The 22,562-nt window shown below is 38.4% G+C and overlaps 2 protein-coding genes across 2 annotated transcripts; both read right to left on the reverse strand.

The window, feature by feature from the left end:
* Positions 1–533: 533 nt before the first annotated feature.
* LOC145219210 (somatostatin receptor type 5-like) lies at positions 534–9,811 on the reverse strand. The gene is made up of 13 exons (XM_080086605.1): positions 9,631–9,811; positions 7,116–7,293; positions 6,349–6,511; positions 5,486–5,584; positions 5,157–5,298; positions 4,636–4,688; positions 4,537–4,567; positions 3,878–3,897; positions 3,255–3,394; positions 2,638–2,791; positions 1,975–2,146; positions 1,506–1,651; positions 534–1,029 (listed from the first exon to the last, which is right to left on the reverse strand). The coding sequence occupies exons 1-13, from the start codon at positions 9,734–9,736 to the stop codon at positions 859–861; spliced, it is 1,575 nt and encodes a 524-aa protein (XP_079942731.1). The 5' UTR covers positions 9,737–9,811; the 3' UTR covers positions 534–858.
* Positions 9,812–14,999: 5,188 nt separating this feature from the next.
* On the reverse strand, positions 15,000–21,741 carry LOC145219211 (somatostatin receptor type 4-like). Its single transcript, XM_080086606.1, has 12 exons — positions 21,548–21,741; positions 20,687–20,825; positions 19,822–19,984; positions 19,624–19,722; positions 19,226–19,367; positions 18,705–18,742; positions 18,612–18,636; positions 17,724–17,928; positions 16,946–17,114; positions 16,239–16,410; positions 15,667–15,818; positions 15,000–15,326 (listed from the first exon to the last, which is right to left on the reverse strand). Exons 1-12 carry the CDS (start codon positions 21,642–21,644, stop codon positions 15,165–15,167), a joined length of 1,563 nt encoding a protein of 520 aa, XP_079942732.1. The 5' UTR covers positions 21,645–21,741; the 3' UTR covers positions 15,000–15,164.
* Between the last annotated feature and the right edge of the window lie 821 nt (positions 21,742–22,562).

A 22,562-nucleotide genomic window follows, 5' to 3' on the forward strand; every position in this document is an offset into this window, starting at 1 on the left:
TGTCATGTGGTTTCTCTTTATAATGCTTTTCCGCTATTACAATATACTGTCACGTAAGCTTTTTTAACAGGGTTCAACCCAGGACGCTCCCGGGGACAAATCCCGATCAAGGTTTTAATGACTCTATGTGGGTCAGGCGCCCTGGGCCATTCGGCCAAGTTCCTCCCACACGTGAACTTTTTGATGTAATTATTTGTTCACAAACACATTGAATGGTGTCGCCAGTGTAGTTATGTCGCGGTCTATGATAAACCTTTAAAGTTTTGGTGCAAAAACTGGTTTTCTTTATGTCTTTTTACCTTTCAAAATTACTTTTTACATAAAGATTGTAATTTTTAGAAATTTCTAATTCTACAAAATTACCATTTTAATTCAAACAATTTTGATTTTTCACCCAACAGCTGCTGGTTTTGAAAATGATTATTGGTTTACTTTAATAAGTATTGAAAAAATTATCTGATATTAAATTGGCCCCGGTGTTTTTTTATTTGTGTTGTTTATTTGCAACCGTCGAATTTTCATGATAGATGAAATTGTAAACTGTTTTTGGTAAGTTTATCCGGCTACAAGCCATGTCGTGGAACTTTCAACACTTTTAATGCAAAATTCCTTTGAAAATTATAATGAACACAGGCGTTTGCACAGAAAAAGCATTTACATATTTTTCAATAAAGAGCAAAAGCACAATAGAATGGGACAGCAAGCAAAAAAAATGGCAAAAAAACACGAATAAATGACAAATCATTAAATGACAATATCCCGATTAAACAAAGCGAAATTTTATATAGAGTACAAAAGTCAGTTTCAGTCTTTATTCGATTTCCACATTTCTTTCGAGATTACATGTGAAATTCGATTTCATTTTTTGAGCAATTCCATCTCCATCTCTTGCCCCACCTGGTGGTCACTCGCATCGCTTTCCGCCGTCGACAGATGTCGCTGTCGAGGCCGTTTGCTCCGCGGCTCGATGTGGTTCGGCGGTTTTGATGCACTCACGCCCGCGTAAAAATTCTGATGTCCATCTCCCGTCTGTCAAAAGATCACGCGTCACATTATGACGTCACACAAGTCACAAAGGATCACGCATCATGTTATAACGTCACACAAGTTACAATGTATTACGTCATAATATTATAGACCAGTTGTTCTTGACCAGGAGTGCCCGCAAATTTTCAGCCAGGGCAGTTACAGGAAATAAGCGTGATATAAACCTTGAGGTTAAATTTAACTTCTGAAATTTTCGAAGTGGTTAAACGAAACAGAAATGAGCCGTTTCATTACGGTGTCACACAACAAGTACAGTAACCTCGGTTAAGCCGGATTTAATTTGTCCAGATCTTCGCCTCATTCGGACAAAACTCGACGAAGAAATAATTTGCAATGTGGTAAGGCTTTAACTAATCGACATCTGTTAATCCGGATCTTCGCCTAATCCGGATCATTTTTCGGTTAAAAACTGGTCCGGATTGACCGAGGTTTACTATATATCCGAATATTGGACCTACTTTCGTGGGATTTCCTCCGGCTGATCGGACGCTGCTCGATGCTCTCACTCTGCTGGTCCGGGAGTAGGAGAAGTTGACCCTTGCGGAGGAGCGGCCGCGGAAGAAGGAGAGAGTTGCGGACGTGAGACGGCGATGGAAGCGGGATCCTGGAAGGAAGACATCGTGGTTACTATGGTTACGTTTGGTTGAACTTTAAATCGATCGGGAATATGCAACATTATAGTGAATTTATAAGCAAGCTGCAAACATGAAAGCAATAGAACAACGTTCTTCCTAATTTGGTAGTCCCCAGGCTGGCATGGCTTTTCAGCCTGTTACTCCCAACAAACTGGAGTGCTGTTGGAGATCTTATATGTTAAAAAAGTGCGCACTGTCTGTAGTTTAACTTGACTATTAACTATTTAACTTGTCAGAACGCCTTTTGCAGGCCCAATATAGTGACACATACAAGTCTTAAGCTGTGTCTCACCAAGGAAAGTGTAGAAAATCGGGTTCAGCATCGAATTGGCGAAAGCAAGCATGGAAGTGACGTCATTGATGGTGACGCAAGTGTGGTGGGAGTAGGGGTGACCTTGAAACTTCATGATGAGGTTTATGTGGAAGGGGAGCCAGCACATGATGAAGATAATGACCAGGGAAATCTAGAAGAAAGAAGAGAATTGTTGAATGTGATTGGCTTGAAATATAAGGATTTTTTTCCAGCGAGGAATTCAAAATTCAGGGCCAGGGAATTGCACTTCATTTTTGTATGTAAGGCTCGTATCTTTAAATGTTGTTTGTGGAACTTAGCGTCTTCCATTTACTCTGTGTTTAATTGGGAAACCTGGAAGAAATATAAGCCTTGATTGATTAAATGGCTTTATTTTGGAGCATTTCTCCCCGGGGAGAAATTTAGTAATTGTGCAACACACTTTTTGGTTGTCAGTAGTTTCAATCTTTATTAAAATGTGAAAAAAAGCACAAAAAGGCGACAGGAAAACCACGCCTGTTCTTTAATAACAACCACGACTACACTTGCTCCAACAATATTATCAAACACAGCGCTGCTCATTACTCGGAGACATTTCCACTATTCATTTGTTTTTAAAGTTTCATTAAACGCTAAACTTTGATCCCGTTAGACGGCGCTCACCACAATGGTCGTCACTCTCTGCTTCTGTGTCAGACCTCCCTGTCTTGATCCGGATGACCCTGATGAGGATGATGATGAAGATCTCACTGATCCGAGGAGGGAAGTTCTCTTCAATCCATCACTCTTACGCCCTCCGGTGGATCTGTTTACCGATCTGAAACAAAAAAAGTCACATTTTTAGACTTTAACTTAGTCAAGTTTGGCCAATAAATGATACTCCTAATAAACTGGAGTGCCGTTGGATGTCCACACTAGTCAATACGGTCTTGTCACCAGCTGCACTGATGAGACCTTATATGTCGAAACAATGCGCATTATCTGCAGCTTACTTACAAAACCGAGATTAAGAAAAGTATGTCAGTTCTATGGATCCTAAGAGCAATCCAAGTGCAGCACTTGGGAACCAAAAGCACCAGATTGGGGCCCATGGAATTAGAGTAAACGAAGGTCTAACCATACACTGTGACCCCTTAAAAACGTTTTCATTAACTACAGTTTGGAAACCAGTGTTCCTTCAAAAAACCGCCAACTTTAGCCTGGGGACTACCAAAGTAGGAACAACATTGTTCATAACCCGAACACAAACTGAAGACAACACACCGAACACCGCTTCCCACCTGACAGCCGGATGCAAAACCCTCCACAGAATGAGACTGTAACAAATCGTCATAATGAGAACGGGAAGAATGAAAGCGACGATAAAATTGCCGTAAACCCAAGCTTTGAACGAAGCGTAAGGTTTGTGGATACACGATGCCTGCACGGGAAATAAAACAACGTCACAATTAGTCTGTGTGACGTCACAGAAGATGAACTCATACTTGTGTGTCTACGGTAACTGTATACTTAAAGTGGCATGTTTTTACAGGTTATTAAATGTTTTACAGGTTATTGCTTATAGACACTATAAGCGCTAATATATAGCAAAACTTCTGAGCATCGCCAAAACTTAATCGTTTCTTAGAAACTGCCAACGCGTCGTTATATTTGTCCTTGACATCAGTGGTGGGATTCAGCCGGTTCGCACCGGTTCTATGGAACCGTCTCACGATTTTTTATAAGATCAGCGAACTGGTTAACTTTACTGGTTACTGTCAATGGACTTTTTGTAACAAACCTGGCTAAAAAAAGACTTTTGTGATAGAACGGGCTGACAAAAAAATTGAATTTCACCACTGGTAACTTGCATTATTATATCACACGCGTTGTCATGACGATAACATACGCTTCTCAAACTTACCCAGTTTCCATGAGATTCGCCTGAAAAACAAAAGTAACCGGTAAATTTATCAGGAACACTGATCTTCTGTAAATTATAAAATTCGAAATCGTGTTGTGACGTCATAATTCGGGGCGAGCGGTTTGGACAATCGTGTAAAGCGCGAAGATGTGTTTACGTCATAATGTAAATAGCAATGTTGTCAGTTCTACAATATCCGCTGGTTAAAGTAGTATTGTTTTGTTTTGTTGTATCGCTGCTGTGTTTCAGTTGAAAGTTTAAATTGTTTTACCAACTATACTACAATGATCGTCTATGACAGTAGTTCTCAAACTGTGCGCCGCGACGCCCTGGTGCGTCGTTTCAATTTTCCAAGGGCGTCGCAGAATAGTTCCGTTTCGTGGCTTTTTGTTGTTGTATCAATAAACACAACTTTAATAATCAGTTTCCTCATTAACTTTTATTTGCTGGTGCGTCGCAAGTCCTGAAAAACTTGTCCAGGGGCGTCGCAACAAAGAAAAGTTTGAGAACCACTGGTCTATGACATCATAAATGTAACGCGGTTTTGTGCTTGTGGGAATTCAACACCATACAAAAACCAAGGTTGCTTTGCTTTTAAGGTCGTTATTGTCTTATGCGAAAAAATACATTTTCCCACATAAAAAATCTCATCTTCTCACCTAAATCGTATTCTCCATCGTAGAGAGTTCCCTGAAAAGTAAAACAAATTTGTGATAGCGGGTTTGGAGGTTTTAACAATTTGTTTCATTGTTACGTACGTTGTAATAATCGTAATCTTCGTTGAACTTGAACTCGTACGGGTCTTCTTCAGCTGATGAAAACAAACAGAGTCAAAATCAATCGTTAACTTTGGATCAAAGTGAGCCAGGCTGGTCTGCATCGACGCTTCAGGGCTGTTTCCAGTATGAATATGTTTATCTTCGTTAACTTTATGGTTCATGCAGGGCGTGCCGTTCGAGCAACACTGATATAAAAGGGTTGCGTTGAGTTTATTTCGCTTGGTGAAAGAACACATAGCGACACAATAGCACTAAAACAATCACCAAGCCGGAAATAGCTGCGCAACGTTAAAACGTTATGGGGCGCAAAATAGTGGAGGGCACAATTGGTGGAACATGGTTGAACGCGCTGCAATTGCACCGTATTGCAAAGCGTTGTGGAGCTATAAGGCCATCACAAGAGAGTTTGGCCCGTAGTGAGTGAAACACGAAGGGTTAAACGTGAAACCCACGCCGACAGGTAGTGCGGTTACCACAGAAACAGCGATCACGTGACTCACAGATATCCTTGGCCAGTTGCGCATCGATTCCATGTTCAGCGGCGAACTCGTCGTGTGAGAAGGGGAACGTGTAAGTACACACGCACTTCACCTCGGCGAATATCCACAACGGCAGGGACACCACGATCGAAAGTATCCACACCTGCGCAGTACAAGCTACAAATGAGAGAGCAGATAGAGATACGAAAAAAAATGTTTTAAGACGATAATAATTTAAGCAAAAAAACATTATGCGGAAAATTCTAGGCAGAAAAACAATGGTGGAATTCAAATCAACAACATGTAGTAACAGTTTTTCTGATCAAAAAAACAAAAAAAAGAACTTTTACCCCAATCGAGATGAGAACAGCGTTGCCATGGGTACGAAAGCGTCTCCATGGCGCCGAAACCGGATGTACAATCGCCACGAAGCGGTCAAAACTCATCACCTGGACAACATAGAAACACTAAGTTTATCTCCACGCTAAAACACAACAGCTGAGTACCGGTTACCATGCGATTCCTGTAGGTTCGATTCTGCATTAGTGTTAGAGGCGTAATACGAAATCAATCAAGTAAACAGGCTCTTTGCTTAAAACCTGCTTTCTATACATACCGCCTGGTAGTTTGGGTTAGAATTTCGTTCAGCAGAGACATGTTGAGCTGACGTATGCACCGTATATGAACATCAGAGCAGCTAGATCTAATAATGTGTTTCTATTGATTTGTTACCCTGTTTGTAAACCCTGGTAAGTTTTGCTTCTACTGTTTAATATTCGGTAACTTGTTTTAACTCAATAAGTACCTGCCAACTTAAATGCCTAACGCATTTGCTATCAAGTTCGTCATATTATTATATCGGGCTTAACTTCTTGTAACAAATTCAGTTTTGACAACATTTGCTTGTATAAATACATAAAATTATAATAGACTGTTGCTGCCAGGCATACTGTGTTAACAATTGTTGCACTTCCAGCAGTTTTTAAGGTAAATAATCGACATTTCGACGTCCCATACAAGACGCCTTTATCAGGATAATGGCACATATTGAAACACAAAGTTCCCATATATGTCGCCTAAAATTGGTGGTTTTACAATAACTGACGATGTCAATTTCAGGCGAAATATATGTTTCTATTTTTTACATCGACTGATTTTGCTTTTCATCATTTTAAACATTTAAAGAAATTATTTTTACTTTAACTCCACTTACAGTGAGAAAGAAGATCCCGGAGTAGTAGTTAAGCATAAAGAAACCCTGATACATCTTGCAGAAGATCGGAGGAAGACTCCAGACTCCCCGGATGTCCTGGAGGATGCGGAGCGGGAGCATCGCGAGGAAGATCGAGTCCGCGATCGCAAGTTGGAGGACATACCTGGAAGAAGATGATGGTGAAAAATGTTAGAGGACATGATCTTAAGGAAGGTGTGTAAAATCCTTGCAGGTTTTTTGTAAAATATATTTTCAGGGGAAAGTTAATCTCAGGCAACTGATTCATTGTTACGTCATGAACGAGTGGCAGACAATTCGTGGTCGTGGATGTCAAGGTCAAAGTCGTTCATGTAACAAGCGCTGTGGTTGACTGAACAAAGCTCGTTATAGGAAACGCGCCTTAAGCTTGCAAAGTCGTGCAAGTAACAAGTGGTTTGGTCGACTTTGCGAAACTGGTTTGAAAATCGCTTTAAGTGCATAAAGTCGTTCATGTAAAAGGCGTTGTGGTTGACCGCACAAAACTTGTTTGAAACCCCGTTTTAAGTGTGCAAAGTCGTCATTGTGGATTACACAGAGCTCTTTAGATAACTTTCTTGCAACACTAGAGATTGCAACACTATTATGTAACAAGCGCTTGGTTGACCACACAATGCTCGTTAGGAAACCCGCTTCGTTCATGTAACAACCACTATGAGAAAAGCTGAAAAGAAACCCCGCTTTAAACGCAATCACTGCTGATCCTAGTTGGTTTAAGATCAAGGTCTCACCAATGCGAGATGCTCTTCCTGAAATCTTTCAGCACAATGATAACGAAAATGGCGATTGCGTTAAAAATGAGCCCAGTGATAGCGATGATCGAAGTCATGGTAGGAACCCATGCTGGATGGATGTTGGCTGCTGTTGCTATGCACATGTTACGGTGGAACTCCAAGTCGTCAAGTGGATCTGAAACATGAATATGATCATATAGGGTGGGTGGGTTTTATACTGCTGTTGTCAGTGATAAATATGGCTACACGTCAATACGGTCGACCCTTCAAGGCCTCATCAGTGCAGCTGGTGACGAGAGATAGACCGTATAAGCTAACGTAGCCATCTATAACGGCACTCCAGTTTGTTGGGAGTAACGGTCTGCCTCGCCGTTCGATGCCACAACTAGGTATTAACCACAGAGGAAACTGACTTACAATGGTCACAAAATACTATATCGGAAAATCTCTTTGTCTAATTTGACTTAGCGGCATTTACGCGCTAATTTAGTGTTAAGAGTTAATCAATTTATTTCAATCGATTACCAAGTCATAATTTCCCTTTTCTTCTAATAATAAATAAACAGATAATAAACGTGTTTGGTCTTAGGTCTGAAAAAAACATGGTTTGTCACCCAGTTTATAAACCACATACTAACACAACTATAGAAAGGCCTGTCAAACACTGGTGGGAATCCCGATGTTTTGTCAGCCGGTTTTATCACAAAAGTCATATTTTTCAGCCGGTTCTGTTACAAAAAGTCCGTTGACAGTAACCAGTAATGCTAACCGGTTCGCTGATCTCATAAAATTTCGTGAGACGGTTTTATAGAACCGGTGCGAACCGGCTGAATCCCACCATTGCTGTCAAGTAAAAATTAGTGAACTACGTTGTATTGAATATTAAGGGTATTTGGTGATCCAGGCCCTTTTACGCTGGTAATGATTTCCACTTGGTTCTGATATGAACATCATCGCGTAAAATACCGGTTTAACAGCCTTAAACCGCACAACGCCACGATCCACCTGTCGCTTCGGTGTCGGGTTACAATTGGCAGTTATTAAGGTTTCTTTCCTATTGTGTAAGGCCTCCTGTTCTGCCGCTATGCGGTTGGTTATGGTGCTTTGTGGTTATTTGTAGGTAAGGTAATTAGGAAAATATTTTAGCGTTTCTTTTACTTGATTTCTATCCTTTAGGTTTGAAATATCTTAGCGGTTATAATGGCAATCATGTACCATAAAGGTAACGTACGTTTTCTAAAATATTGTGTCAGTATAATTTAAACGGCCCCATGCTATTTCGAAAACCACAGGCGTTCTGATGTTTATTAATGTTCGTCGTAGTCTGGAATTAAAGATTAACATGATAATTAGGCAAGCACTTTGTTTATGAATGTCTTTCTTAATCTTTTTGATTGAAGATTAACATGCAAATATGGCCGTAAACAAAAGTCTGTATAAAACACAAGTTGTCCAACCTATTGTTACGCAATAAAGCCTATGGAGCCATTTTGTGTCCAAAATGATATAGCGGGTATGGAAAAATAACGCATAAATTGTCTGATTTTTACAACATGAAGAGCTTAGACGCGAATTTGATTCGCCAAATTGAATGAACATTTCGGGTTCTAACATTTCAACGCAATATTAAAAGCTAAATTGCTGTTTTTCATGTAAATTTGGCCGCTTAATTTTCATGTGAACTTTAAATATTTGCGTTCAGCGAACATTATCACGCTCAAATGTTACAACTCAAAAGCTTTATTCGATTTGGCCTATCAAATTCGCGTTAAAGCCCACCAGTTTGTAAAAATCAGACAATTTATGTGTTTTTCCCTATACCTGCTGTATTAATTTGGACACAAAATGGCGTCCATGCGGCTCTATCGCGTAACAATGGGTTGGACTACTTGTGTTTTACATATACTTTGCCGTAAACATACCAACATGATTTTGGCTCACTGTAAACTATATATTAGGCGTAAAGTCATCCACGGTTTATCATATAAAGCAAAATATATAGCTTATATATATTTCATCAATGTTCCGATAAACATAGAAACTCTTGAGACACTATTTATACACGGTTCTGTTCATTAGTTTAATGACTACAAAGGCTCATAGACGTAAAAAGCAACACGGGTGTAACTGATGTGGACTTCAAATATCACTGATGATGGCATGAGCATTTGTCAAAACGTTTGAACAATAAAGCATGTCGCTTTTTTAGTCTATTTGGGCTGTTTTGTTTTGTTTTATTGTATTTTTCGACAATCAGGCGGCAGTCCGAGAACTGAGAATTGCCCTTTGTCGTTCACGGGATTCGAACCGAGGATACTCCCGGGGACGAATCCCGATTCGGCCAAGTTCCCGCCTATTTGGACTGTTATAATCGTCATTAGACTTTATTATCTTAATTAAACATAATAATGGATAAAACTAATCATTTTTTATGAAGGCAAAATTAACAGATTGTTCTACATGTACACAACTAAGTAGAGATAAATAAGTCATAAACATAGAAACAACATACGTGGCAAGGGTGGATATTCCATGGTGTTGTTGTCCGCTAAATTGTCCGTAAAATTCGTCGTTCCACTAAAGTTTCCGGCAAAGTTGTTAATAAAGTTAGCGGCCATTTCCACGAATATTTGTGACACAACAATCGACTCGAATGCGACTAATTGATTGAATCGTATGATTGACAACTAATAGCCTGGTACAACATCAGCAATATACAAGCTTGGTTTAAGGTTTAAACGCATACACAGAGTCAAAACGCCCAACGACTTTTAGATACTTAACTATGTTTACAAATGAAATCCCAAAATCAAGCGACACTTTAAATCATGTGGCATAACAACTTATAAACCAATGAATTATGTACTTAAAATTATTTACAAAAAGCTGTATTTTCTAAAAACTATCTCTTCAATAAACATTTTCAGTTGTTCAAAATAATGCCTTTAAAAGGGCGTAAATGTTCAGGGGGGTTGAAAAACCGTTCAAAGATTAATATATGCATTTTGATTTCTGTTTACAGTTTGTACTCTGCTTTTTTGAATGCTTCAATACAAATCAAATCTACATTTAGCATTTAATTTGTAACAATAAAATAAGTGCAACATCAAAACCAGCAGAATCTTGGCAAATCAAAGTTACGTTGAAACACTATATACGGATCTGTCCATAAGTTTAATGGTGAAAATAACGGCCCAAATAGACGTAAAAAGCATCAGTGATATCACTGATGATGGCATGACCATTTGCCGAAACGTTTGAACAATAAAGTATGTCGCTTTTTACGTCTATATGGGCCGTTATTTTCACCATCAAAGTTACGTTGCTTTAAAGTGGAAAAACCAAATTTATCTGCAAAACAAAGCTACATTACACGCTTAACCCACTTATAAGCTAAAATATCCATCTCTCCAGACTCCAAAAATACTCGCAAATATTTTAAGACACGTTTATTTTCCCATAAATTATCCCAAAACACGACCGCTGCATGCAATCAACTCACATTAAAACTGAAATATTAAGCTCTTTAAACTCGAAAAAAAAAACGCAAAAATATTTAAAATACACGTTTAGTAGACCTAAGTTTAAAAACAGATTAAAGTGCAAATCATGAAAGTTACAAGGTTCAATCAAACCGACACTACAATTAGAATCACAATCTGTGTCATTACGTTGCGGAGAAAACCAAGAAAAGGTTAAACATCCACTTTAGATGGCAATTAACGTCATTTCATGGCTTTTCTTCTTGATTAATTTTGTGTTTAAAATGTCTAAACTTGACAGCAAAAAAACAATTCAATTAAAAATAAAACTGTTTGGCACTACATTTGACCACTATATATTTCCAACCACACCCATTACAGTTTATTTCATAATTTGCTTTAATGTATTTTGGAATGTGGCATCGTATAATTTAACGGGAAATCCAAAAACAACTATCAAATTAAATGCAATTCCTTTATTTCGACGTTTTTTGAAACCTTGACAAAAAAGACTGACCACTACATGTTTTCCAACTAATACCTAACAGTTTAGTTCAAATTGATTTCGAGCGCAAAACAGCAGCAACAGTACTTTAATGTTATTTGGAATGTGACATCGTATAATTAACGGGAAGTTTAAAGACAGCTTTCAAATTGATTGCAGATCCTTTGTTTATTTCAATCTTGGTTTAAACTTCTTTTCAAAAATCTTTTTTTAAACAAAAATTTCCAAGACTGACTACTATATATTTGCAATTTGCACCAACTACTAGTTCAGTTCACAATTTGATTTGGAGCGCAAAATAGCAACAACAGTGCTTTAATGTTATTTATAATAAATCTTAATACAGCTTTCAAATTGATTGCAATCCCTTTATTTCAACCTGGTTTAAAAATTGACAAAAAACACTAGTTGCAGAGACTGGCCACTACGTGCTTCCTATCTGCACCACCCACAGTTAAATTTACAATTTTAATGGAGCGCAAAAAAACAGCAACAGTGCTTCAATTTTATTTGGAATCAAATAAAGACAGCTTTTAAATTGATTGCAATTTTTTATTTAAACCTTTTTAAAAAAAATTGACAAAAATACTAGTTGCAGAGACTGGCCACCATTTACTTCCAACTACGGTGGAAAGCACTACTACTCTGAACCCACTACAGCGTAATGGACATTTTGATGTGTTGCTCTGGAGAGCTCGAAACGAGCCACAACAGAATCACAACAACAAATCTCAGTAACCGGAAATTTCGGCACGAAAATTGCGGACTCAACCCGCCAGATAACAACAGATACGAGTGGCTGTCGCTTGCATAACGCGAAGCACGAGCAGAAACAAACGGATCGAATTTGTTTCCACTAATGCGAGCGCCACAGAATATCCGCAGCATATCCATCAACATTCGCAAACCCATCGCGACCTGCAAACCGGAAAGGAAAAAGAACGAGACGGACAATGGATGAACAAAGGAAAACAAAGGTATACAATGGATTAGAACAAAGATACACAATGGACATAACAAAGGTATGGAAGGTTTAAGCAATATCAACAGAATCATATCAACTCTATTAAACTCAGATTCACATTTTCAATGCATACGACCTAGGCATTCTTGCAATAAAAAGTAATAAAGAATAAAGCTACGTTCACTTGCAATTGCTCAATTAATTAAATCTTGAGTAATAAGGTCTTTCTTAATAATGCTGCGTGCTTACGACTGTTATTACCAGAGGCTCACAGCATTTTTACGTTGCAGCACACCATACCACTTTGCGGGCTAAATTACTAAATATATTCAAGATATTTATTTTCAACTTAAATGTGACAGAAGACACTGCCTGGGTTTACAAATCCGGTCCTAATAAACGGCTGCACGACTTAAACATCATTTCATCCCAGTATTTTTGAGTTTCAGCGCAATATAACACTTTGTAGTCCAAATCTACAGATAATCCTTGGTTTTATTGTAGCTCTTATTCAATTTCGATGAAAACATACAAAAGTTTTGAAAACTGAACAATCTAAAGTTACCTGAGGTAGTAAATACTAGAGCTAACCACTTCACCAACTTTTATACGCAATTTCTCTGGAAACGTTAAAAACTTTTGGTTTGCAAGTAGTACAATAAATCCTACCACCGAATTTGTGGCGCAAACCAACTTTGGCCTCGATATTGGCGCCGGTTTTCCGAGAACGTAATAATATTTCGGACACAATTTGTCAATAAAACTTCGCCACAAATTCCTTTCCAACTTTTCCCCTTGACAACTTCCTATACGCGTCACGTCACTAATACGTCACGCATCCTTGCGCACGACAGGTCACGTGGTCTATCCATTTGTCGATGGCCACAATTGGCGCATGATTGAAAATTATTAAAACCAGTGGTGGGATTCAAATTTTTTGTTAGACAGTTCTATTACAAAAGTCCATTGACAGTAACCAGTAATGCTAACCCGTTCGCTGATCTCATAAAATTTCGTGAGACGGTTTTGTAGAACCGTTGCGAACAGATATTAAAACGTGTTATAGTGGATTATTAGCAGTATTGCTTGTAGCTTTATGTTCATTTGTTACGTTTGCAATCATATGTGTTTAGACCCTAAACTTTAGAGTAATGTTATTTTCTACACTTTTTGCTATTACAAATATGTAACAGATGTAAAAACGTGTTTGGAGAGTGACTTTTTAGCAATAGTGTTTGTACTCTTGGGTTTATTTATTTCATTCTAAGAATATTGTGTTTTTCGTGTAGTTTCATTTTCTTTCTTTTTTCACACGTTTTGACAGCACAATTTGACATTAAGACAATCAATAACAACAGTTTTAACTCACCTTTTTTGAGGTCTTGGGTAGAACTTGATCAAACCTCGTGTCTTCGTTGACACAAAATTACATCAATTTACACAAAAATCTGTACCTGCAAATATGAAAAGCGAATTTCAGATTTGCCAATATTTCAATCCAGATTACTCCACTATCACTAGAATTAACACCATATCCGTAGTGAATACTCAGTTTCCAGAAGGAGAAAATGAAATATCTAAATTTGATTAAACCTTTATGGATTGTACAAGTGTGTCGTACTTTAAAACACTAAACATTTCAAATTCTCACTAGAGAGGTACAGTTAAGAACCTCAACTATCTTCTGTAGCTTTCTATGCAACTTATGTTAACTGTTATAAACCAGACATCAGTTTGTTTTATGCAGACAGTGCAGCATGGAAAGTGGGAGGCTTCCTTCATGAGTGGGCTGACCAGCATAACTCTTTATCCCTGTTTCACCCGACACTTCTAATCAGCCACTGTAAGTCTCTTTGCTTCTTGTATAACAGTAAGTTATAGGCATTGGTGGGATTCAGCCGGTTCGCACCGGTTCCAAAGAACCGTCTCACGAAATTTTATGAGATCAGCGAACCGGTTAGCATTACTGGTTACTGTCAATGGACTGACTTTACGCTCACACAATTGCCACAATTTTACTTCAAACCAAAGTTTCGTGTCTAATTCTGGGTACTTCATCAACTTTTATCTGTGACAACGATTTGACACAGTTTCTGATAGCATGCATTTCCACGTTATATGACTTCATAAAATGGATCATAACTCCTTTGTTGTCTCTATGACTTCACTATCAACAAACCCATTTACAATACATGTCATAATCACAAGGATAATGACGTCATAACGGTCATAACAACGTCATACATCACCAATGTGACATCATCATATAAGCAAAACTTTTCAATTCTGCACGCACTGGTTAATGCAGCAAACCGATGCAAGAATGAATTTTGCGAAACCGAAACTCCTAAATCAGAACGTTCCCATGGAATCATTCTAAGAAGTAATTTGGAGCCGGTTGCTTCCTAATCTATTTCCATTGTTTACCGCGCAGCTATAGAAGTGACAGGCGATTGTGCAGATTGATTGTCCAATTTTGAATTCTTAGTAAACATGTGAAATGCTTCTGTCATGGGTTCGAATCCCACCGCTTCATACCTTACCCGTGTGAGGGATGTGCAACTATTAACATAATAAGACATCAGATCGCACTTTATATGACACAATTAAGTTGTCTTAACTTTGTTGCCTACCATACTCTAACATTACATTAACTATCTAAAATTTAAATCGTCCGACGTATTGCGAAACAAAACAAAATTATTATTACTTGCCAGCACTGCACTGAAATGGTTGGCCCTTAAATATAACGCCTTCAATTGTCTTGGCTTATTACGATTTTTGTAGAAGTGTGCCGTTGTGCTGGTCTGCATGAACACTTCAGGGCTGATCCCAGTAAGTGTGTATGTTCTCCTTATAGCTTACTTCAAAATAACATTCGTTCCACGATAGACTCTCTGCTTTGGTCGCGTGGAAATGTGTTTCGACATTTATTAATAAAACTTAAAATCGTAGACAATCAATCACAGATGACGCATTGATTCAACAAACCCAACCCTTTATACTGCATAATGTTACGTCACAATCACAAAAAATACACGTCACAATCAAACGTCGGTAATATCTTCTTGGTTATAGAGCGCGTCGTAAAATAGTCAGTATGTCATCTGTTTCATTTCAATGACGCTATCGGGCGCCCTCTGGCTTTCGCTGAAGTCCTCGGTCGCTAGGTGTCGCTCGCTGTGCAAATCTCCCGGATGAAAGATTTTCACGCTCGTCACGGTTGAATGCACCGTGTGGTGAGCGGCGTCGGACATCTATGAATGAAAAAATGAACTTGTGTCAGTGACGTAACAGTCATAATCGAATATCGATTGTCAATCTTTAAGGTAGAGCTATTAACAGCATACCTCACATTTAGCTAATTTGATAGGTGGCGTAAAGAGCTGAATTATTTATTTAGCAGCTAAAGGGGGGTTGGGTTAGGAAATAAGGTTTTGAAAATTTTACATTAGTAACTTTTTTGGGGTTAGTTTTATTGAATTTTATGCTAAAACCTTACCCCGACCTTAATAGGCCTAACCGTGAGCATTTTTGGAGATATAACGTTTTAAACGTGAAACAGTGCTCTGTAGATTGTTAAATGTTTAAACTCACTCTTGTTCCGTTCCCTGTGCCATTTCGTCCGCTACTGGGCGCCCGAGCGCGACTCGCCCTGCTGTACGAGAAACCATTGAAGCGTGTCGACTTCCCGCGTCCGCGGAAAAACGACCACGTGGCGGTGCTCAAGCGCCGATAAAATCTCGAACCTGGACAAAAACAAAACACGAGTATTACAGGAACCTGTTCAAAAAATGGAGGCCCAATCATTCGTTATCGCGCGGTGTTTTCGTTGCGTTGTGACGTGCTTGCGTTTAGTTCTTTTTTCCTTTGTTAATCGTGCACAGTACTAGTCGCATTCAGTGTTATTTACCCTGATGAAAACGACCTGTATAGGACGTCGAAACGTCAATATAAAATTACATTTATATTTTGAAGGGCTCTATAAACTTAAAGTATAAGAACGATAGTCACGTTGCGATTTCACGAGTACGTAACAAACGACAACATTTTGGCATCTAAACTCCTTTTTTGACTTCGGCCATTTTTTCAGTGCTATATTTCAATTTCAACCCAACCCAAATCTTCTAGCTAGGACGACCAAAAATCAACACTTGCCAAATCCTCACCGAGAAATGTGTAGAAAATCGGGTTCAGCATCGAATTGGCGAAAGCTATCAGCGACGTGACGTCATTGATGACCACACAGGTGGATTCGGAGTAGGGAAGTCCTATGAACTTGGCGAGGTGGTTTATGTGAAAGGGAAGCCAGCATATGATGAAGATGATCACCAGCGAAATCTGGGATGGAAATCGTGTTGCTTGTTACCGGCTCTCTAGTGTCGCCGAGCGCTCAAAAATGCAATTTCTGAATTTCCATCAGTGCAGCTGGTGCAAGACATTAACCGTATTGGCTAGTCTAGCCATCCATTGACACTCCAGTTTGTTGGGAGTATAAACAGGCTGAAAGCTATGCCTCACCTATTCTATTTAATGCCACAGCTTGGCAGTAACAACAGAAGAATTGGTTCAACAGTTGGCCTAAACAAGTGCTTGAGAAAGAATCGTCACCAATTGCACTGATGAGTTGACAAAATGTTTTCTTAAATGTTCGCTGTGTTTATATGTGAAAGTCAATACATGATAAGCTGCAGACAGTACACACTTTTTCGACCTATAAGGTCTCATCAGTGCAGCTGGTGACAAGAGAAATTGTGTTTTATCACTTGATAAGATATTTATTTTACTAAAACTACAGAAAAGTTTGGCGATTTTTTACAGATAACTGGCCCAAACAAGTGCTGGGAAAGCTTAAGTATCACTTCCTTATGCTTACTACAATCGTGGTGACTTTCTGCTTCTGCGACAATTTTTTTGCCTCCTTTCCTCCTGAACCGGATGAAGAAGTCGAAGAAGATCTCAAAGATCCGATGAACGATCGCAACTTCCCACGTGGTGGCGCCTCTCCCGCGCTCTTGCGCCGCCCAGCGGTCCTGTTCGCCGATCTAAAAACCGAAAAACGAAAACAAGTGAGATAAATGGTTTTACACTTTACTTTACACTGTGAAATTATATAGTCTTCATCCACCGAGCAACGAATCGGGTGATTCTAAGTTTAGGTTTGAATTACAGGTAAAAACTAGAAGTTGATTGAATGATATATGCAAATCAACAGATGTGTGTTGGCTATGATACAGGGCTACTATTTGGAAGTTATTTCTGACGAATAAAACTTCGTGTAACATGATCACCACCAGGTTTTTTTTAAGGTTTGGTTTGGGTGACCGCTAAGTAGTTTTAAGAGACCGCAGGTGTTTCATTTAAATACCAAAAAATAGCCATATTTGCTTTTTCCCAAATTTTGGGAAACCGCTGGAGAAAAACACCTTAAAAAAACACTGATCGCCACGATAAACCTGGCATACACTTAGTTTAACGATTTTGCTTTTTTGTCACGCTTTTGTCTGTGGTGAGTTTCAACCAAACTTACTGCACACTATGGAGGTTGTGTGAAAAGACACGCATAAGATTATAGAAAACATTGCTCTTAACCGAAGACAACACACCGAACAGAAGACAAAACCGAAGACAACACACCGAACACCGCTTCTCACCTGACAGCCGGATGCAAAACCCTCCACAGAATGAGACTGTAACAAATCGTCATAATGAGAACGGGAAGAATGAATGCGACGATAAAATTGCCGTAAACCCAAGCTTTGAACGAAGCGTAAGGTTTGTGAATGCACGCCATGCTCGTCGTGTTTGAACTTTCCTCACTCGTCGAGTTAAAACTTTCCCCGAATTCATCAGGTACAACTAAAAGTAGAAGGAATTGTAAGATGAATATATCCATCTCAACTGATATTGGTCGATCTGGCGATCCCCTACTACGAAGCTGACATGTGCAGCATACAAGGCAGGCAACGGTGCTTGTGATTCGACTTTCGGCGGTTTCTCCACTGAGCCTGTGTAGCTCAGTATGTAGAGTCCCGAAAAGACTCCTGTCGTGGGTTCGAATCCCACTGCAGACTAGATTGTAGCCTGTGCCTTGCCATATGGAAATGCTTGGGAGATTCGGTACAACGTCTTAGTAGGCCTGGCGTCCAAGCTTGTTAAACCGACTTTTTGTTAAAAGTTTATTTCCAGAGAAATTATTTTAGAGATTATAGCAGTGTAAATGTCTGTGTTACTGCAACTGTAGGGGTTGATTTCACTTTAAACTACATTTTATTGTTCGTGTTACGGTTTCATTTTGAGCTGTCGTAGTTTAAGTTGAAACAAACTGTTGTTTTAGCTTTAAAAGTGTGTTGTTTTTGCGTCATAATATGCCTACATAAAAAAGGCAATAAAATAAATCAACAAGTTCGCTAATGTCGCGTTTTAGATTTAAAACTAAACTAATTTTTTTATGTCTACGTCACCATGTGTCACGTGACGTTCGATGACGTCACAGTCTTATTTAAATTAGCTCCACACTGCCTCCAGCGAAAAATGCTTACCGAATTCTCCTTCTGTGTACAAATCCTGTAACCAACAAGTTAAAGCGGATTTAATAATTAGAAAAATATCTGCTGATGTCAGCACAAACTTACCGTGAAATAATCAGGGTCCATCACGAAATTCTCTGACTCTGAAAAAATAACAAGCACGCCTGGTTTAAAAGGCAAAATGAAAATTGAGGTTTGTAGATTAGTTCAGCGATATTTACCGGGCAATTATATAGTACTAAGTGGAAACGGACCTGAAATTTAAATCTGAACACAAAAAAGGTACAAGATCGAACACTTTTTTAGAAACACGAAGGCCGATTTAGACACAAAATGTCCGATTCACAACTTTGCTAAAGCCTTTGCTTTGACGATATTCTTTCCATCTTCGATCTATAAAGTAGCGAATTATTATTGCAAGAACTTTGTTTTGTTCGTTTTTTGTAAATGTTTTTTAGGAAAGCTGTTATTCTTTAAATTAGACCTTTGTGTTGACGTCATAGTGCAATAAAAATCGCGCAAAGGAGTTTAAAAAACCTTTTTTAATGGACTGTAAAACCTTTGGTTCAAATACAACGTTTTTGATGTTAAAATTTGATTTTTTTTGACACAAATTGATGTTTTACTTATTGTTCGGGCAACAGTGATGTTTATTTCGTGATGTGCAGCGAATTCTTCGACCGTTGACGGAAACTTGTATTGACACACACATGTTACTTCCGAAAATATCCACAGCGGCAGGGAAACAACGAGAGAGAGAATCCACACCTAGTAAAATTGTGTTTCAAATCGCTTTTAGGTGGCAGTTTTAGAATGTTGAAAAATTATTATTACTCTCCTTTTTTTTGTATTTCAATCTTATTTAAATTTCAAATTTGCGGTTTAAAACAAAAATAAAAAAATAGTAAACAAATTTTATCTGCTTTGTTAATTTAATTTATTTACCAAACGTTTTTAATCGAACAGCGTGTACGCAATATATATTCTCATGTGCCCAATAATAACTTGAAACAGGTTAAGTTACCCCAATCGTGATGAGAACAGCGTTGCCATGGGTACGGAATCGCCTCCAAGCGGCCGACATGGGATGCACTATCGCCACATAGCGGTCAAAACTCATCACCTAATAAAAAATGTCTTTCTTGTTTTCATATGACAAGATATAGGCTAGAAAACTCTAGCCCGAGGTGGGATTCGAACCCACGTCTTGTAGATCACTCACAGTGAGAAAGAAGATCCCGGAGTAGTAGTTGAGCATAAAGAAACCCTGATACATCTTGCAGAAGATCGGAGGAAGACTCCAGACTCCCCGGATGTCCTGGAGGATGCGGAGCGGGAGCATCGCGAGGAAGATCGAGTCCGCGATCGCAAGTTGGAGGACATACCTGGAAGAAGATGAAGAGAATTTGGAGGCTTATCTGAAGGAAGAAGATGGAATGAAAAGTTCTAGAAACAAGACATTTCTATCCGAGTGGTGTTAAAACTATATGTAAAACAGGGGTGGGCAACCTGCGCCTTCATTAAAGCTTGTGCGGCCCGCAGAGACGCTTGGATTTCAAAAGTACTGGCAAACGAGTCCAATTATTACATATTTTTGAGCTGATTAATGCGTCTGATGCTAGTTTTCTGCGATCTGGCAAAATGTGGCTAGAATCAAATACGAATTATACTTGTAGTTAAGCATATTTGGTTAGAAACAAAGCAAAATCACTTTGTGTGATGCACAAGTGCGGCCCTCGATCCAATTTTGACATTTGTAATTGGCCCTACAGTGACAAAGGTTGCCCACCCCTGATGTAAAAGAACGCGTTGGTTTTATATGAGCTCGTAAGGACTTTCATTTTTTAAAGACGGCTTTATATTTATTGCTGCTTACACAGGGGAAAAACAATCTTTAAAATGACGATCTAAAATTGCTTCCAAAACTAAGGACATCAATCAAAACCGTTTATCAAGCTCACCAAAAAATGCGCCCTAAACAGGTTTCTACAAAATTACGACAAAATTTTTCACAATGACGTCACGCATAATGCGTCACAATCACGTTGACGTAATATAATTCTGATTGTGAGGTACAATTAACCCACCAGTGTGAAATGCTTTTTTTGAAATCTTTCAGTACGATGATGACGAATATGGCGATGGCGTTGAAAATCAGCCCCGTAAGTGAGATTGCGATTCCTAAAGCTGGAATCCAAATTGGAACTACACTCTCACTTTCACATCCTGCGAAATAATATTGCTTAAGTGGAGATAGCGGCATGCTCAACTAAAGCATTGCTAGTTAAGTTGCCTCAAGTGTAGTGATAATAACGCTATCGAAAAGCATTGCAAAACTTTTTGTTTATATAAGTGGTTTTTTACCCACTTAAGCGCGTTTTTAAGTAAAATTGGCATTAATGTTGGGTAAAGCATTTGATGGTTTGACTACAAACATTTTCGACAAGAGTTGCAAGCTTAAAGAATATGTGTTGCATTTGACGAAACAAAATGCTTAAGTAGAGATTGACAAAAATACTTTGATGTATTTTTGGTTGTTGAATCTTCACTGAATACTCGAAACGTAATCTTAAGGAGGAATGGCTCAATGTTACGGTTTATTACTAGCTTCCTAACTCGAAAGTTTTAGACAAGTGTTGCAAAACATGACTTTTTATGAAGGCGTCGTGTGTAGGACGTCGAAACGTCGATTGTTTACAATAAAAACTGCTGGATGAGCAATACTTGGTTATACATTATGCCTGGCAGCAACAGCCTATTTTATGGCTTTTTACGTTTGCATTTTGCAAAACAAAAATGTTAGAACTAAATTCTGACAAACGCTTTTTTAACTAAAATTCTTTTTTGTTGTGCAATGAGTCTTTTTTCTTTTTTATTGTTTCAAACATTTACTAAAGAAACATATAACAATGTATAAAGTGTAGCAAATGTTTTTTTTTATTTCCTACCAATGTCGGTCACATTGAAAGTTTCATTGTTTAGTTTCCAATCTTGATTGAAATAATAATAATCTTCGTAATATGAGCCGTTTAGGTTGCTTTCCATTCTCAGAAAAACGTCTTTCCCAGGGTATAAATAGTCGAAGGAGAGGAAGTAATATGTCGGCAAGTGATCGACAAGCGATAAATATACGAAGATTCACTGATATTGTGCGAGTCCTGAAATGGTAAAGACGTTTACTTTAAAATCACGTTTAATCGAGTGCTTACAATTATTTGTAGATATTTACATAAGCTGTCTGTGTTCTGTAACACATAAATCCATTATTTAAAAATAGTTAAACCCTTATTACATTTGTACGAATGCATTGCTTGACACACTTCTATGTAATACAACTTTTTATTTCTATTGATTCATGAAAACTCTGCTAATACTTTATTCTTATTAAGCTGTTATTTTTGTAGTGGCATGAGCTAATGCTAATGTGTTGCCCCAAAAGTCCTCCTAAATAACAAAACAATAAATAACATAGTCAAAACATAATTGCGTAAGTTGTGTTTATCCTCAAATCAACATAAACAAACATATGCCACTTTGTAACAATGGCTTCATAATGTCGTCATAAAAACTTTGTCAAAGTTGTTTATCTCACTGAATCAGATTTTCTTTCAAATCACAACCTCCAATTGCCACACCCAGTAACGCAGGCTACTTAGAACTGAGCATAATATTATTTTTAAGTCTTATCTAACCCCGCTCGGCCTCTGCGCGTATATCTTCTTCTGCTATAAGTTGTGGATTAGGAAATAAGTGGGATACCTTTTCCTTCCCTGAAGTATGTGGGTGTAGCTTAGCTTAGCACAACACCACCTATCCCGCTAATGCTTTTGTATGCAGCATTCCTATATTGCGACCTTTCCTTGCCTGATGCCACCCGTTCATTCAGCGTTTCATGCAACTAACTTTACAGGTTAACGCGATATTACAGAAGGGCATAACCCATAAAAATAACATATCCACAAT

Source organism: Phallusia mammillata, chromosome 3, assembly GCF_965637545.1.
Source record: "Phallusia mammillata chromosome 3, kaPhaMamm4.hap1.1, whole genome shotgun sequence".
Classification (NCBI taxonomy): Eukaryota; Metazoa; Chordata; class Ascidiacea; order Phlebobranchia; family Ascidiidae; genus Phallusia; species Phallusia mammillata.